This window comes from Protopterus annectens, chromosome 10.part0 (genome assembly GCF_019279795.1).
Source record: "Protopterus annectens isolate FY-2018-M chromosome 10.part0, PAN1.0, whole genome shotgun sequence".
Lineage (NCBI taxonomy): Eukaryota > Metazoa > Chordata > Ceratodontiformes > Protopteridae > Protopterus > Protopterus annectens.
In genome coordinates this window covers 733683190-733702621 of record NC_056744.1, presented here as the reverse complement: position 1 = coordinate 733702621, position 19432 = coordinate 733683190, and the positions used below count along the sequence as shown (strand labels likewise).

The 19432-nt window shown below is 37.4% G+C and overlaps 1 protein-coding gene across 1 annotated transcript in view; it reads right to left on the bottom strand.

Moving 5' to 3' along the window:
• ROR1 (receptor tyrosine kinase like orphan receptor 1) overlaps positions 1 to 16005 on the bottom strand; it is a 1703739-nt gene extending 1687734 nt beyond the window's left edge. Inside the window, exon 1 of the mRNA XM_044085558.1 lies at positions 15054 to 16005. Within this exon, the coding sequence (XP_043941493.1) occupies positions 15054 to 15258 (205 nt within the window). The 5' untranslated portion in view covers positions 15259 to 16005. The remainder of the gene's footprint in view (positions 1 to 15053) is intronic.
• Positions 16006 to 19432: the final 3427 nt, after the last annotated feature.

Sequence of the window (19432 nt, the reverse complement as noted above, 5' to 3'; positions counted from 1 at the left end):
CTGTCAGCCCCACTGAGGCTATTTTGTATATGCATCACCACTTTGGCAAAATAAATAAATAAATAAATAAATCTCACACATTTCATTCTGTAATATATATTTACTAGGCTATTGCAATTTCCCTTTTTCTCCAAAACATTGTATTTTCAAAAAAACAGCATACTCTAATCTAATTCAATAATTATGTCATTAACTCTAGTATAATACTTATATACTTTAGATCTCTGCCTGTTGCATCATCTGTCTTTCCTTCTGTTAATATTACTTTATTTTTCCTTGTTCTGTCCTACAAAGGAGACATATTATGTTCTAACATCTTTTTTCACCTGAATAAGGTATACAAATATTCTTGCATTATGTATTTAACTTAGACAGTATCTGCTTTGTCTGTTGCATTGCATAAATGAGTTCAAGTACTGGAAATATTTTTCCAGATCAGTGCCTGGTGTCAGCATTTAGTGGCACTTCTCTATGCACCTCAGTGCTCTAGTGACCTACCCAACAAGCACTACTATATTACGTAGAAACTGGTGCATAATTTCTGAACAAAGAAGGTATCTGATAAGGTAATTCTGTGTGTTCCATGTTAACTGCTGACAAAACCTTGGTGATCATTAATTGGATGCTTATAAAATCCTACATCTTAAACTTTCAACTGAAAAATGTGAAATACTGTAACTCATAATGCGGAATAAATGGCCAAAATGTGAAACACTTTAAAAAAATGTCAATTATGACTTTTACAGCATGGTAAATTGTGTCACTTCATACTTGTAAAACTTGTTTGATGAATTAATGTGATTCAACATAATTTATGATGGATAACTGTTAAAAATCTAAACAATGAAAGTCTGAGGCCCTTTTAATGTGGAATATTATGAAACATGGAATTTTTAAGACTCAAAATGAAGAACATTCCTCATAGTGAGGTACAGATGAGGTACAAAAATTAAATTTTCTGTTGACAATTAACACTCCAATAAACTGTAGTTTTCCTCAGTTCACTAGTCCTCTGATACCGAACCTATTATCATAACTAATAGCACAGGCTCATGAATATTAATAAGTTGTGACATTTGTGACTTGTTTGACACTGAGATCACTTAGTAGTGATTGGCCACTGAATTCTTACCACTGAATGCTATTCTCTGACGAAGTCTTGTCACCACAAATGTATGCATTTGAAATCAGTACTTGGTGCCTTTTAAGTCTGAGTTGGGGGTGGCAGATGTATTGTACAGAACCATACAGATTGTTTAACTAATCCAATTTTGTTATTTAATAAACTGTAGTATTTAACTTAAATATGAATAAGGTACAGTACTTTAAACTGTCAACATCTATCTTCACTAATTAACATCCACTGTCAAACTGAAATTTGTACATTACACTGGAGGGGAATGAAAGCCTAAAACCTTCCATGATACCACTGTATCAAACCTCTCTGTCTTCATTTCATACGGAATCAGATTTGAACTCATTGGGACCTCATTGACCCAAATAGATAAAGTATGAGCCCTCTTACCTGAATGCTATTAAATATGGTATCTCGTAGTACTATTGCATCATTAGCTGAAGCAAAGGGTAATGATGTTTATGCTACATTAGCAACCAAAGGTGATAAGTATAGTGATTCAAGACAGATGAAAAGTATTTGAACTCTAGTAAGAATTTGTAAACATATACAAAGTTTAAAATATTTGCTATGAATTGTATTTTTATAAATACATCTAAAAAATAAGTAAAAGGTGTGCTAATACAATGCTGTACCAAGATGAACCTAAGAGTTAGAGATTTCAGGAAACCTAAGTTGTCATTTCAAGGCTTAATGGATCATGGAAGAGATCACAGTTACTAGGTACAAGAACATAACAAACATTTCTCCTGTTTTGAATGGTATCTTAATTCTAAATTACATTCAAGCCTGCAAACTACAGAGAACCTGTCATTAACCAGTGTAATTCTTTGAGATGTTATAACTGGGTAACAAACTGATGTTGAGACATTTTGCCAAGGGCTGACACAGTACTAAAAAGGTATAAAAATTATCTAATTTTTAATGAAAGCTCTGTCATCACAACCATATCATGTTAAATAGTTTAGAACAGCAGTCAGAACCCCCCTCTAATAACATATCTAACAGTGGAGAGTCACTCTTTTTATACCTCAGCCTTCATTGTTCATTAGTCTACACATGTGAATCATCCCCTAGTGACGTCTAGGATACATAACAATCTATTTTCTGTTGTGGCAGTAAATACCATAATTCAACATACTTTTGGCACTCCCTATCAAAAAGCTCTTTTACATGATTTAATACAAACATTTTGCCTGTAATTCTGCAGTCTAGCTTCCATTATGTTATATATTTGCAAGTAAATTGTCTACCTATTCAGTTCATATCACAGCATAATGTTAAAGTTGTAAATGGCATAAGCTGTTCATTTAGGAACTATAAAACTCCTAAATGCTGTTTCCAATAATAAATGATCACAAACGGTTTCTGATTGGTTGTTATAGGAAAGACCAGAGGTTTTTGAAGGTAATGACAACTTAAAGAACTACAAATGGAAAGTGCATAATGACCCTACTGTTCAAGTGACATGAAGCCACGAAGAAGAATATCTTTCTACATTACACTAAAAGAAGAAACAAGATGCAAGTAACATTTAATGTTACTGGTCCCATACCCTGGCTCCCATCTAACATCATGCATCTAAGACTTAAGCAGATTGACCGAGTAAGGATATGTGTATGAATATACAGCAAAGCTAGTAGTGCTAAAACCAGGGAAGATTACATCGTAACTACATTGGGTGACATAATCCGTGTTCTGAATGATGCCACTGGAACCACTGTGCTTTCTAAATTAGATATATTGGCAGGCTATCACTAACTTGAATTGCACCCTGATGGTTATTACATCATCAGTTTGACTTAAATGTTACATAAGCTTAAGAAAGTTTTTTCTGCATAGCTATGTAGGAATACTGTCAACAAACTCTACATGATATGATAGTGATGACATTATAAGTTAAGGGAATGGAGAAAAATCACGAATGTGAATGTATATAAACTATCCTGGAATTTTGTGTTCAAAATCAGTAATCACTTATTTAAAAAATGTGAATTTACATTAAACAAGATGAAGGATGCATTTGACAAGTCAAAGTTTGCGTCTTATGCATTTGCATTCTCATTAAATGGTATTTCATCCATAGCTTGCAACTTCATAGCTCAAAAAATCTAGACAAAGCCAAAAATAATGGGGGGACAAATAATAAGAACAAATATTAAATATCGGTCTTATATACTTAGAAAGTGGCTAGAATAAAATGTCTTGTGTTAATATGCATTGTCTGCAGGACATGAAGTCTGAAACTCAAATTCCTGTCATGATTTAGTGAATTCAATACTCACTGATTTGCCACATAAATCCAGAAAACTACAGATTTTATGAGGAACAACTCAAAAATATGATGCACAAATCTAGACATTTGAAAGGTATGATTTCATCTGATTCCAAGAAAATAAATGTCAACTCACCAAGCATTACCAAGAAGATACCCAACAGCTTTTAGAATATAAGCCTGAATAACTTTTGTACAACTCTTTTACTAGATTTTGTTACCACAACTGAAACTCTTGCATCATTTTGCAAAGAAGAATATATAGTGGTAATGGAACCAAGTCTGCCAAGAAGCTATATAAACTCTAAAAACATCTCTGATTTCATTAACTACTACCGTTCAAAAGATAATAGCTTATTGTGGATGTCAAACCAGTAGGTCCTGGCGCCTTTGTATTGCAAAATCATCGTAACGAGAAATGTGCATAAACTAGCCATGATCTTGAACAATGCTGAAAATTTACTTCTAGACTACAAAAGAAGCTTTAACCATAGGGTGGAACTGTGTGTATTTTCTTTTATATTTCTATTTATAAGCATTTCCTCTGATAAATCATAAACCACTAGACATCATCATGAATAACACTAAATCTAAACAAAAATACTTCAAAAACTAAAAACTTGAATAAACAAAACAAAACAAAACAGAATTTGACTGGCATACATGAGCTTCATGCTAACAATGCTGGTTTATTAAATGTTAATACACAAGGCACAGCAAAACACTATGACTAAGCACTTTGAAAGTGCTTAGTCATAGTGTTTTGCTGTGCCTTGTGTATTAACATGTAATAAACCAGCGTTTTTAGCACAAAACACTAAATATAAACCTCTAACAATGACTTAAAGACGTGAATTTCATCTACAACCTTATATTTTTACAATGCAGCATAATAATAGCTACACGTTTTTGTTAGAAAATACCACAACACACCCTGGAGCACCACTAGACACTTTATTGCACAACTTTTATTAAAATCTAATTCCAAATCAAAGACAGTCTCTTTTAACATTGGATCATCCACTTTAACTTCCAAAAGGAAATTAGTTTAAGAAGCCAAATTCAAAATTCAAGTCAAAGTTGAAAAAGTATGCAGATGTTAACAGTAGACATGTTTTCTGTTAACATGTGCATACTTTTTCAATTTCTAGCATGGAGGTTCATATAAGGGAGACCATAGCTTATGCTTTTGCTGTTAAATCAGTATAATTACCTGTCTTTTATTCAGTCTCACTGTCAATCACTGAATAAAAGGCAGGTAATTATGCTGATTAAACAGCAAACGCATAAGCAATGTTCTCCTTTACAGGAACCTCCATGCTAGAAAGTGGCAAATGGAAAAGAGACAAGGTGACAAATGGAAAAGGGACAATGGCCACTGCTCTGCAAAGTTACCTTAACTTCAAATGTGATACTTTGCAATACAAGAAACATTCAGGTGCTGACCTTACTACTGACTTTGATATAAATGACCCCAATCTTTTGATAATCCATAATGATGTACTGAGATAATTGTCCTAAACATTTTATCTTAAATTTTTTTTTCTGAAATGTACTACATTATTTCTATTTCAATTTTTACTGTTCCCCATCCACTAAGTGCCTTATATCTGTCTTGTTGTGAATGTTACTCTCATATCCATACCACAATAGAATATTGTGCATATTTCAACTTTACAGATGCAGAAATGTTTAATTCTAAAAAAAATGGTAATGTGATATTTGCAGTAGCTTCCTGTTAACAGCAAGCAATCCTATGACAAATACTGTCCGACTGCTAAAAGTGAATGTAACCTCCTTACTGTTTCATACAATTTCCCTGTAGAAACCAGCAGTTCAGGCAAATAAATGTTGGTAATTTATCACTCAGGATTCTTTATGATAGGTTTGGTATTCTGATTTATATTTTCTTTGCTCCTCATGGAAACACAAACCTGCCTGGTGGACATCCTCTGTCAACAGGCTTTACAACAAAATGAAGAAACTGATGTCCAAGGGTACAAAGGAACAAATTCCAAATTGGAAAAACTCCCTCCTCTGCCTCAACAGCACATTAGATCACTAGTGAAAGCCTCCAAAGCCAATTATGAATTGAAACTAGCCTCTGAAGCAAAAGGAAACCACAAAACCTTCTTCAGCTATGTCAGGAACCCCCATGGCAAAGTCCAGATTTGTTCCAAATTAGTACTTAATGGTACCACTTACACTGATTCTGTTGACTTAGCCAACCTGCTAGCTGATAGCTTCAGCACAAACTTCACCCCTACCCCTGTCCCCCTCAAAATCCCATTTGACATCCCTAATACTTGTTCCGCACCTCACATCTCCATAGATCAAGTGTTAGGAGCCCTATCCAAAGCAAAGAACACAGCTTCCATGGGACCTGATAGCATCCCAGGCTGTATTCTACACCAGCAAAAACTAGCTTCACCATTGAGCACCCTATTCAGCTACAGCCAAATTACAGGCTTCGGTCCAGCAGAGTAGGAACTGCCATTGTCATCCCCTTGCACAAAGGTGATGCCACTACTGACCCAGAAAACTATCGCCCCATTACCTTGACAAGTCTGATCTGTAAAGCCATGGATTGTAATATTATGGATCTCCTAAACAAGGACATAGGCAATCTCCAAGAGCTTGACCCCGCCCAATTCAGATTTGTCAGGGGCAGATCTTGCCTGTTGAAACTGGTTGATTTCTTTGAGACTGTCACCAAGGCCCTGGATGAGGGAAAATCAGTACATACAGCTTACCTTGACTTGGCCAAGGCCTTTGACACAATCCCCACTCGAGCAGCATTGAAAAGCTAACTCAGCTTAGCGTAAATCCCTGTCTTATGCGTAAATCTCTGTCTTATCAGGTGGGTGACCAACTGTCTCACTGATAGGCCCCACAAGGTCAAAATAGGTGCCACCACCTCTGACAGCCAACCTGTCACTATTGGTGTTCCCCAGGGATCTGTCCTGGGACCTCTACTCTTTGACATCTACTTCTTGGAGGTCTAGGCAAAGACAAATGGCCTGTGGCTGACCAAGTTTGCAGATGACTGTAAGTTGGGTGCTGTCATTGACTCCCCAAATGATGTTAACATACTGCAAATGGGTCTCACAGCAACAACTAACTGGTGCCAATGTCATTGCCTTAAGTTAAACGCAAAAAAAAATATCATTCGTCAAAAACACGGCCCCTTCTGATTACCACATAAACGACAACCCCCTTAGCACACAACCTGTGGTGAGAGATCTGGGTACTCAGGTTGACAACAATCTCACATTCGACCATCATGTAGAGGCAGTGGTCAGAAAAGCCTTTTACTTGCTTCATCTCAAAAGTAAAGGGACTGCATCCAGAAAAAGGGAGGTTATTACTTCTCTGTACTCCTCCCTTATTAGGCCTATAATTGAATATAATGCCCCGTTCGGTGTGTATCTCTCCAAACACCTGCACCAACTGGAAAGGCCACATAAATACCTCAAAAAGAGAATCCATAGCCTCCAATACCTGTCCTATGCAGACAGGCTCAAATCACTATCACTTTACTCAGTATCATACAGATTGCTCATAAGTGATCTGTGGCTTGTCTACAAGCCAAACTCAGAGCCTGCCCTACTAGAGATGCTCCATATCCGTAAGCCTAACTCCTTGCGCATTACCCATTCGAAAGGCCTAAATCTAATATGCAACATCAACAAAACCTGCTGGAGAGACAGGTTTGTCTCCCAGAGGCTGCCTTGTCTCTGGAATAGACTTCCCATACATGTCAAACAGAGTACCTCGCTGACCCTCTTCAAGCGCAATCTTGATGAGTGAATGGGAAGCCACAAATTTGTCCCAGGGGTTCTACCTTTGTCCCTCACTGACAGGGGTGACAGGTGCTGACTGATGTTTCTTTTTTGGGGATAAACTCTTGGCTAGGCATGTTAGGGCCCCGGGCCATTAGCCTAGTAACCTCCTATGATCTTTTTCTCCAGTCTTGCCAGCTGGAATGTTTGATCTGAAATCAGTACTAAGTATCTTCTAAATATGAGGCTGAACACTACACAAGTGTATGGTAAATACCACATGCTCTAGTTTATTCATCCAGATGAAACTGTTTATTATTTGCCATAGAATATGAAAGCCAGTTTAGGTTTAATTCAGGGAGGGTATTTTTAAGTCTACACCATTATCTTCAATGTCATTATTTACTACTACTGAGATGTGAAGTGAACAAATGTAACACCACCATGCAATACCTTACTGAATATTATTTTATGTTATGAGTTTTCCAGGGATTTTGGTTTACGGCATGCTACATTGTTTAGATAATGACCCAAATGAAGTGTTAATTTCCCAAGCATTACCTTTCAGTGTTCCTATCCATTCCATAATTAATTTTACATTCTGAAGAAGTAAAACCAAGAATACATGAAATTAACTATTTTTTCAATATTCAGTGCTATTTATGAGATACCCAGCCAGACACTGCACTGCAAAACAAGTATCATTAAGTATCTAAATCTCCTGTATTATGAGCTTTACTTTAACAGCATGTCTCTTGAAATCTTCATTTACCTCCATTTACTAGTATTAAAGTGATGTTACTTGTATTATGATACATGGGCACATATATTACAGATTATATTTATACACACAGAGAAGATGGGATACAGTATCACTAACAGTTGTTCTCTTTTAACTTTTATGTACAGTATCTTTTCTTCTTTGTGTCTTCAAAGTCCCTGCTGTGAAGTAAGAGGGAAAATTCTTTTTTTTTTTTTTAAACACCTTTATTGAATTATCATATGTGACATAGGCAAATTTACATTTGCACAAAAGTCATCAAACTGTATTAGCAAATTAACATTAACAAACATTATACTTTACATATATTGCTATCGGCACGTAAAAATCAACTACCAATCATTAGCGGACCGGAGTTCCGCTGTGGTGACCCCTAACCAGGAAAAGCCGAAAGAAACAACAACAACAATCACATAACCTAAACAACATTATATAAACTATTCGATTCCTAAACCATTTTTCTTAAACATGAAACATCTTTATTAAACCATCACTTACGACATAAGTAATCATACATTTATATAAAAGAACACAAATCACACCGACACAATCCTAATTGCAAGCATTTTACATAACAAACCCTAATGAGACACTCCCAGTTGCAAATATCATACATCATTTATTATCTACCCAACCATTTTCAGTCAAACATTAAATAGCTCACTAAATCCTTGCCATCTTTTAAACCTCATTCTTCCCCTGTATGCATTGTTCCCACAATTCCCATTTTTTTCAGTTTGCTCACTACTCTTTTCTAAAGATCTCAATTCCAGTTGTTTTATCTCTGTTACTGTATTCACTACTTTCAGTATAGATGGTTTAGATTTTGATTTCCATTTTCCAGTAATTGCTTTTTTGGCAGCCACCATTATTAGACACAGCAAGACCTTACCATGTCCAGGCAATTCCGATTCTGTATCATAGCTCAGAAAAATCATCTCCCTTGTCAAACCAATCTGCCCACCCAGCATCTCCAACAGTGCATCCTGCAGAGAATCCTTAAAGTCTGCCAACCCACAGCACTCCCAGAAAATATGTTCCCAAATACCGTTTTATTTCCTATCACACCTCCAACATTTTCGGTCTACCTGAGGAAAAATTCTCTGGAGTCTACTTGAGGTATAAAAATATCTATGTAAACATTTCCATGTAAAAAGTGTAAATCTTCTAGATCTTGTTGCATATTTGGGAAAGATACATATATCCTCCCATTGTTTCTTTGTGAATTACTTATCTAATCTTGCTTCCCAATCCTTTCTAATCTCCCATGATTAATTCTTATAGTTATGCAATATTTTATATGGTCTACTAATTATTCATTTTTTAATGGCAAATTATGTTCTAGAGTCTACTAGAACATCTACTAGTGCTGGTCTTTCATTTACGACCCCCCCCCCATGTCTTTCTCTTTGCTTATATTCTGATATCAGTCCTTGATAGGGAAGGCAATTTCTTAACTGCAGTCCTAATAAATTCTTGGCTTCTTCTCATTCTATTACCTCTCACTCTTTAGTTATTTGCTCCTAATACCTTGGTTCCTTTGGCAGTTTTCTCCAATAAATTACAGCCCCTCTTGCCTATTGTCTATATCCTAATTGTAGTCATCCCTAGTGGAAGAATCTCCTTTCTCCATTCCTGTATTGGCTTAGTTCTTAGAATACTTTCTGTTACATTATGGATATAATATTATGTATGATTATTGTTATTCTCCTTAAAACAGTGCATCCAAAACCCCAGTCTCTCCTTGTTTCCCAAGCTTCCCACTGTTTCAACATCATCCCTTTCCACTTTGAATTATAGTTTTCTGCTTGAGCTATGTATAGAAGCCTTAACTGTGTAGCTCTGAAATACCCCTTCAAATTGGGGTAATCCCAATCTGCCCTTTTCTACTGGAAGAATCAGCTTATCCCACTTGGCTCTTACCATCTTCCCCTCCCAGATAATGTCCTTCAGCTCTTTATTAATTGCTATCTACAACTTCTCCTCTGGGTGATAAAAATATGCCTGACCTGCGTATAAGACTAAATAAAGGGACTGAAAAACATTTTGATTGCTTGTATGTTACTATCCATAAGAGGAAAACTTCTGAATAAAATGTTAATTCCCTTACCAGTCATCTGTCTTCTCAATTAAAATCAGAGCTAAAGAAGTTTGCTTTCTGCCCTCACACAATAAAATGTGCATGAGGAATTGTTCAAAACTCACTGTGTTTTTTAAGCAAGATGTCTGGAAAGATAAGTAAAAGTTAGAATACCCCAGTTTAAGACAGAAATATACTTCAGAAGCCAAAATGTGGGGCACATCACTTGTCAGAAAAAAAAGTCACGTTTGACCCAAAAGAACAAAATAAAAATTCAGTAAATACTGACTAAATAAGCATAGATAAATAAACCAACAAACAGATGGGCAGTATTCAGAAAATCTTATACTCAGACTCATGGGGGTTTACTACAAATAGACATAAGGCAAGATGACAGATCATTGTTCAGACAACTGGGTTTGTTGACTGCAAGCACCTTATGACATTATGATCTCCAGTAAGTTTAAAATGAATTCATAAAACTGGATTTGCAACACTAAAGTGCAAAGCAGGAAGTCCTGCTGATTCATACCTTTTGCACACAGAAAAGCCTACACTAAGTGTACACTAACTTGTACACCATTCTGAGTGAACAGACAACACAGACATAACTCACACCTTCTTCCTCCTAATTTTAGTTTTCTTACTGATATTCTTGCAGCTTTAAATACTGACACGTATTCATAAAGGTTACCATAAAGTGTAGACTACATGTACACGTAGTGAAATCTTTCTAAGTGACTAGAACGCACAAAAAATATGATAAGAATGTTCTTAAATAGATATCATGCATACTTAGTGTACCGTTAGTGTAGGCTTTATTGAATCTGGCCTGCAGCAGCTTTGTACAGCTACAATCTTTCTGGCACCCATACTTGCTATTTCTATTACATATTACAGCAAATTTCTTTTCATGCCCTCTCCTGCACTTCTCAGTGATTGCTAACAACTCCTGATGTAACTACAGTATTAGAATATCAAGAACAATGATTTATTGTGTGAGAGATATCTGTTCAGTCACCTTTCAGCCTGGCATGCTTACCAAATGCTCAGTTAATTATTCATGAGTACTTGGTTCAGAGCCTCCATTCTGAATCACTTTGTTACACTAGGGTTATTAAACTCCAGAGCTGAGTTTTGTCTTGAGTTTAGGAAACCTACCCTCTTGTCCTCCTTTTAGCCAGTAAATGAAATGCTAGATAACCCAACAGTAAGTGTCTCCTATCAAAAAGCAAGCATTACAGATGTTTTACATTAGTAGTTTTCTAGTGTCAGTAAAGTCATGTTCCACTGTGATTGTTCTCTTTGTAGTCATACATCTTGGTTAGCCTCTAAAGTAAGACTTGGTTTGCCTCTAAAGTAAGACTCAAGGAGGTCTGGAAGGCATTGCTATTAATGTTTGAGTCTATCAATAAAAAGGACTAAGTACTCAAAAATTTATGGTCACTTGTGCACTCAAGCAAAGTCAGTATGAACAGCATGAGGCAAAGTTAGATTATAGTTCCAGATTCTGCAAGGATGGGTGGTGTGTTATAGCAACGTCAAAACAGTGGTACGTATTAGAATGGCAGAAATTATGCTTCATAACATGACTTTGCTGTGCCCTGTGCTCCACTGCAACCCCCACTTAATATAAGAAGCTTCATGGCCTCTGTATTTCAGGATGGAGGGATGTTCCTTTCACCAAGGTGCAAAGCACCTGCACTGGCATGATCCTCTGATGATAAACTGAAGTTGGCCAGTTTCACTGTGTTAGTAGGATTGTGCTGTTGATTCTGCCATGAAAGAGCTCTTGGAGCTTTTCTCTCCGGTACTCCACTAAAAATGGGTCAATTCAGCCCAGTGGACTTCCCCAGTAATCAAATTGCAAATAAATAAATAAATAATAAATAAAAGTATCCAAAAAAATCCAAAAGTATCAGTTTAGTAAAAACAGTCTGCTCCTAAATTGACTGCATTTCTGTCCTGGCTACTTAGATGTCTCAGATTGTTTCATTTTTATACAGTTTTAAATTTCAACAGCCTTCACCTTTCAGGAAGAACAGCTGTCCATAGGCTGGCGAATTCCCTATAGCTATTCCAGCATTGGGCCAGCATCAGTGTGCTGGACACAGGATGTGCAAGTCACAAATGGGTATTAAAATATTCTGTTAAAACTCATTCTTGCAGTTTTTAATACTTAAAACACTTCAACTTACTAAAGGGAAGCAAACAGTTTCTTTATGCATTGTCACCAAAGTAATTTGCATAAAAGTGTTGATACATACCTTTATGTATTAGTCTCCTGTCTCCACTCCATGCTCATCTAATTACCATCACATACATCAAAATCAATCAGAAAACCATTTTTCTTTCTTATAGATCCCATGTATAATACTTAAATCCTGCAAAAAAACTTTCCTTCAGTGGTCCGGACTCAAATATACTGACCTACTGAACTCTAATACCTATTTTAGACTATATAATACATATGTTGAGATTTTAGATACTAAATGAAAAATGTATGGGCTAATCTAAAAGTAACCACCATGCATTTTGTGAAATGTCACACAAACTGCGCATACAAAAATAACATGTCATCAAAATGAAAAACAGTTAGATCAACTAGAAAATAAAATCTAACACTTTTACCCAGAAGTCTTACTAATTACATTATGCACCTTAAATCAAAGTATGCTTCTAATAAAAAGAGCAGGGTCTTCTGTAGTCACACTGTTGCCTTCTCAAGTACAAAATATATCACTTTATGCAGCATTTGCAAATTAAATGCTGCATATGTCTTTATCAAGTCTGAAACATCAGCAAATAACTAAACCAAAATGTGTGAATCATTTTTTAGCATCACTTATTTATTTTCAGCTGTGTTCATACCTGAACAGAATATCTAGAGCATTACCAAAACAAACCAGCAAATTCATTAAATCTAAAATATTGATAAACTCTAATCCAGTCTTACATAAAGTGATCTAGATAATATCAGTACATAAAATGTTTAAAACCATATTACTGACACATTCTTAACCCATAGACCAAAACCTATGAGCTAAAACATTTTATAACCGCTCTTATTCTACAAAAATAACAGACAAACAGCTCAAGTTCAGCTTTCCATTAATACATTTAAATGTTATACTGAAATAATATCAACACTAAACTGATATTTTTATAAGCTCAATATATCAGACATTTTTTGAGGAAATTCTACTCTCCTCCACTCAGACTTAATTTCAGTATGAGGCTTGTCTTACAAAAACCATAACAGTTCTTTTCTATGAAAGCACAGCCTTATGCCACAGAAGTACATTTTGTTGCAAGCAAAAGGATACATGACATTAGGGCAGGAAAGCAGCAGGAAGAAATTAATCTAAAGCTCTTAGGATATGTACTTAAGTAGAATGGCCCTATAGTAAAATCTGGAATCTACAGAAGTAAAAGTGTGTGTGTGTGTGTGTGTGTGTGTGTGTGTGTGTGTGTGTGTGTGTGTGTGTGTGTGTGTGTATCTGTGTGCAAATTTATGACCAAGTCACAGTGATTGATTTTAAAATAAAAATTGACTTAAAACATTCAGACAATGCGTTCTTCTTAACGCTTACTGAAAAAATTAATGTTAGCCTACCACCACAACAAAAAGCAAGAAATAAACTTCGAAACATCTATGTGCCTGTAAAATATTTATAATTACTTATGCAACCTGAACTGTTAGGTAATGCCTTTTTTAAAATATTATATACGTCAGTATCTTTTCTTTCTGGCTATCTTTTTTTGGGAGGATAGGGGTTATAAATGAACTACTGCGATATTTTCTTTGACTGATACATGTTGTGCAAGCAAAGCTCTATCTTTATATGTCAAAGAAACATACCAGTACATTTTACCTCTGCTACAACTAAGTGTGCCTGTGTAACTTTCAATACTGTGAATTAAAAGAAATGTCAGCTATGTTTTGATTTATCCAGTGGCATGCACATTGTGTCTGGTGTACTGATGGAAAGCATAATCATCAGTGTTGTATTTGTAATGCACAGCTTTTAAAAGTGGTACATCAGAATGAAGTGATGGGAATGGAATGTTTGGCTAATACATCATTAACTACGAGCAACTAAGAAAAAAGAAGGAGCCTGCATGTGGCAGCTCTTTGGGACTAACACAATTAGACATGCGTGGCTGTACCCTCGATTGTCACAAGCTGCTTTAATCAATCTCGCCTAAATGTATCAGTTATTTTCCTGCTGCATCTTTGCTCAGTTTACTGTTTTGTATTTCCAGCGTCAAGGAGGCAGCATTTGCAGCAGGCTCCTCACAGAAAGCGGTGAATTGGCCAGAATTTCGTTTATCATCCCTTACGCAAAATAAATATTCCGCCTAATCACTCACAGAACTCAACGAATTATTAAAAACTATTATTACTATAAATTGCTTATCGACTTGAAAGCTTTTAAAATGTTTAGCACCAGAATGCTTCATTCGCATTAATTTAACAAAGCTCTCAGAAAAGGCGTTTCAACACATCACTCAAGGCAAAACACGTTAGTCACATCACAGCTAAATGTGTCACCTACAAACTACAGCAACACATTTCCACGTCACAGTGGCCAATGATGCGAGTGTGTCATTATAAGGATACGCCACACGAGTAAAACACATAACTCTGAATAAATAAACATAATTTGCACGAAAGGAATTTCATGCTAACTACTGGTGCAATCATCAGTACCGTAGCACATGACTCAAGATGTCTATCACAAGTTGCTTTTCAAGACCACATTTCTTTCAAAACTAAGCTGGGGGAATATAGGTAACTGATAAAATGCAAAGAACCAAGCAACCGATGGATTCAAAACTTACAACCATGAAAAGACTATTTTTCTGCTTCACGTGAAGCTGCCTGGCCACCTTGGTGGCACACTCCAATAAGTCTCATATGACTCACATGCTACAATGTATAAAATGATTACATTTATAGGAAAATGGACCCATCTCGCGCACTGACTAAGCCTTACCCTTAGCGCCTTGAATTCCAAGCCCAAATTCCAGGAGCAGCCACAATGTGCAGCAGTGCGTGACTAGTCTGCAACGCCATCTCCGCCGCTGCTGTAACATCTCTGCACAACACGTTGGCTCCTGTACCTTCTTATCGTAGCCCTGCAGATGTAACATCTTCTGATGGACCAACTTCCTTCGTTGCCGCCAAAGGTCTTGTATCATCTCCAGACGTTGCTGTTTTCACAACTACTTTAATAGCTCACCGGTGCCTAACATTCCTTTGCAGTTATGGAGGGGTTTAGGAGGGCTTTCAGTAAAGATAGCTTGCTGCCTTATCATTCACAGGCTATGAATTTGCTGTCTTTCCCCCTCCCTCAAGGAAGGCAGCAGCAGCAGGAGCCAGAAGTTTAAACGGAGACAGCCCCTACTAGTAAGTCCCCTCAGTGCAGCCTGGTAGCCCGGCAACCATCTGATTTCTCGATAAGAGCTCGCTACCGTTCCCTTCCTTGCTTCTGCCCTTCTTTATTAACTTTGTAGACAAAGTATATCAAACTGTTAGCATCAAAAAAAGTGCAGGCTGAGCTGCACGGTTAGTTGCCGAGAGCTGCAACACAGCGCCCTCGGCTGTTTTTTCCAGGATACTAAAGTTAGCTGGTCCCGCAGGGGGATCCTACAATAGTTCCGACTCATCTGTCAAATTGGGCAGCAGCACTTCATCTGCAGTCATTTCTCTATCAGTGTGTTTAAAAGAAGATCTTGAGCATAGTAAAAGGGGGTGCTGTGCCAGACCGAATCAGTGCCGTAATGTCATGTTGCTGGTAATAAGAAGTGAGCAGCCTGGAGCAACAAAAGAAAACTCAGAAAAACGAGAAACATGTTAAAGATACCATTGGAACTAATGCAAGGATCCCTGGGTTCTGCGTGCACAGCTTCCCGTATGTTAACAGATACTACAAGATGGTTGTGTCTCCTAATGACAGCCTTGTCGCTGTTGCACGGTTAATGTTTCTGATCCACACTGAACTAATGAAGTGAATGATACCTGTTAACACCTATGCTCGTTCACCATTGCGCTGTAGGCGTTGTCCCTGCTAATGAATAGGGTTGTCATAATTTTGTGGGACATTTTTTATTGGAAACGTGAGAGTTTGAAGACAAGCGATTCCCACAACCAGTGCAAGAGACAGTACTTCACTCTTCTGTTGTTTCACGTAACATTAAGGAGATGCAAAACAATTGTGTGACACAAGTGTTACAGGAAACATAAATTATTTTTGTTCTAAAATCTCAGGACATTTTGCCATTTTCCCGTTTATTCACACGACTTAGGCTACCTCTCAACTGTACAGATTTTCGCAGAATGTCCAGATTTTTACTCGTAGTTTGGTCTGTTCCCCATAAAAGTTGCGTTTTTCTGACAAATTATTGAAGATTGACGTCACTAAATAATACTAAATAATGGCAGACATTTGAGTTTCAGACTTTATATCCTTCACAAAATACATAGTACAAAACCTGTTATTCTAGCAACGTTCTAAGTTTATAGGGGCAATATTTAAATTCTGTCCCTGTTTTGGGGCCTTTGCCTCCCCCCACTTTCTGGCTTTGTCCAGATTTATTGCACTTAGAAGATGAGAGGTATCCCGCCTAAGGATAGGTGGTGACCCTAGCTGCGCATGAAAATTAACATTCTTCTGTGTTGTACTGCACTTGTATCGTTAAATAATGCGATTTATAGGCTGCTTACGACAGCGTGCGCTTACTTATGGTTAGTCCTCATTTATTTTGCACTTTTAGCCGCTCACTCAAGTGATAACAATTAATCAATACAGATAACAAAACTGAAGACCCCCCCCCCCCCCCCATACTACTCAACCTGTTATAAGAAATCATTCTGGACAAAGGTAAAAATAATAGGTGGCGAAGAAGGACCCAAAAGGGGACAGATTTTAAATATTGCTTGTATAAACCCAGAAGCTGCTAGAATAACAACTTTTGCATTGGCACGCATTTTTCTGAAAGATATAAAGTCTGAGACTCAAACGTCTGGCATTATTTAGTGATTTCAATCTTCTTTCATTTTAAAGAAAACCACACATTTTAGGATGACTAGGCGAAAACTATCAGGCAAAAATCTGGGCATTTTGGGAAAATCTGGACAGTTGAAAGATATCGCTCCACATGTACCGTACACACGCGCCCACACACACACACACACACACACACACACACACACACACACACACACGTGCAGCGAATTGCAACACAGGCACCTCTGCATCTGAGTTGCTGAGTACAAATAAATACCTTGTTTAAATAAATGCAGAATAATTTATCACTGAAAATCCACAGAATGGAAAACGTGAGTGCTGCCGTGCGTGCGTGCTTATGAGTCTCAGCCACTGTTAGCCTACTCGAAGTACAGGTAAAGATTTTTTGAGAAATTCACTTTGTAGTACGATCCTTTGGATTGGTCACTGCTGCACATGCAATATTTCTAAAATATTTTTAGGACACGATTTAGATACTTCCATTTCAATCTGCTGACTACCATTTTTTGTTTTAACATTAACGAAAAAATAATTCGAAGTAGGTTTGATAACCTAACTTTGTATTTGTACTTTTAGATAAGACCATTTAGTTTCTGTGCTAGATTTCTGGTGTGTTCCAAAACAAATTAGTTAGTGCTTGTTAGACAGCTAGTATACATTTTGATTTTCCTAGCTTCCAGACTTTCCTACAGCAGTAAGTACACATTAGTAAGAAGAATGGAAAATAGTGGTTTGCAGACAGTGGTAGAGTACAGTTACTTATAATAGCAATTGTACAATGAGCCCCCATTAATATTCCAAAACGTGAATGCTGATTGGCCAGCGAGCCCATTGTAAATCCCACAATATACCAGTCGAAAAAGGTCCAGTCGTCTGAACTTTTTTCCATTGGTATAAAGTGTCCAAAACTTTTTTTTTTTAATAAAAAAAAAAAATGGAGCAACAGAGACATTCTTTTCTCCATTGTTCCGTTTCAAAGCATTGATGTACTGGGTATGTGTGGAAACGCAAGTCCCATACGCATATGCAGTACATCAACACAAGGAAGCAGTATACCACCACTGGTGGAAGAACAGTAATGCGCCGTTATACAAAGACATTATTTAAGAAAAGTAAGCATTTTTTTCTTAAATAATGTCATTGTATAATAGCAATAACCGACTCTGTGGTTGTGGTATATTGAAGATTTACCCATGGTTGGCTTCATTTAATCACTCGGGCTTCACTCTCGTGATTAAACCACACCAACCGTGGGTAAATCTTCAATATACCACACCACGTCATCAGTTATTGCTTAATTATACTGTGCCATAAAGACTACCAACGTAATGATATGCAGCTAGGGTACAAGTACAGAGAACAGAAAGTCACCCTGTTGTCAAGCTGCAACTTCTGACCTCATGCAGCCCCTTTTAAATGACAGTGGTGGTGAATGACCACTCCCCAAATGTAACTGGTGATAAAGTGAAAGCCAGTAACTAGTAGTTTATTGGTCATTTTGGGCCAGTTTCTAGCTTTTTCCAGCCCCCTGGTATAAAACGTGGTAAACGCGCGTTAGCGCGATTTAGCGCGGAGCTGCCACTGTTGCACACTAGGGCAGCGCCGCGGAGCTGCCACTGTTGCACACTAGGGCAGCGCCGGTTAGGCAGGTTTAAACTATTCGGGCTACCTAAAGTCCACTCTTCAAATTTTCCCTTAAAACTACCTTCCTCGAACTATACTACTGATCTAATCAGCGTATCCTATAACTAAAAAGATCATCTCCACTTGACTCCAAGTAGACTATTCTCTATCTGTTAAACCTAGCACTTGCTCCTACAGTACTTATTACCTTGATACGGCACTCTTGTCATAGATAGTACCCCAGAAAGGTAACCCCCCATTTCTCGGTCACCCACGTCCCCTGAATCTTTTTAAAGTTTTTGTCTATCCTTCTAGCATGTCGAGGGATCAGTTGCTAGTATCCTCTCCTGCTCAGCTGGTGAACCTGGGAATACTGAGGCAATGTTACAATTGCCTCATGTACACAGACAACCCTCTCCTCCTCCCACAAAACACAAATACATGCGAGAGATGCAACTATACGCCCAAACTGGAGGCTGAGCTCTCTCAACACAGGACTGGCAAGACCAGTCAGGAGGAGAAGGTTACCACACACACTATAGACCCAGTCTCACATAGCACCATTACAACCTCAAATCATACACATAAACACACAAAGATATACTCGGAGGCTCTGATCAAAAATCTACCAAAACAGCAGAGGCCACCAAAGCAGACACCCAAACAACCACCACCTCAGAACACAACACCTGCAACACATAGACCTCACAGTCAGAGTGTCA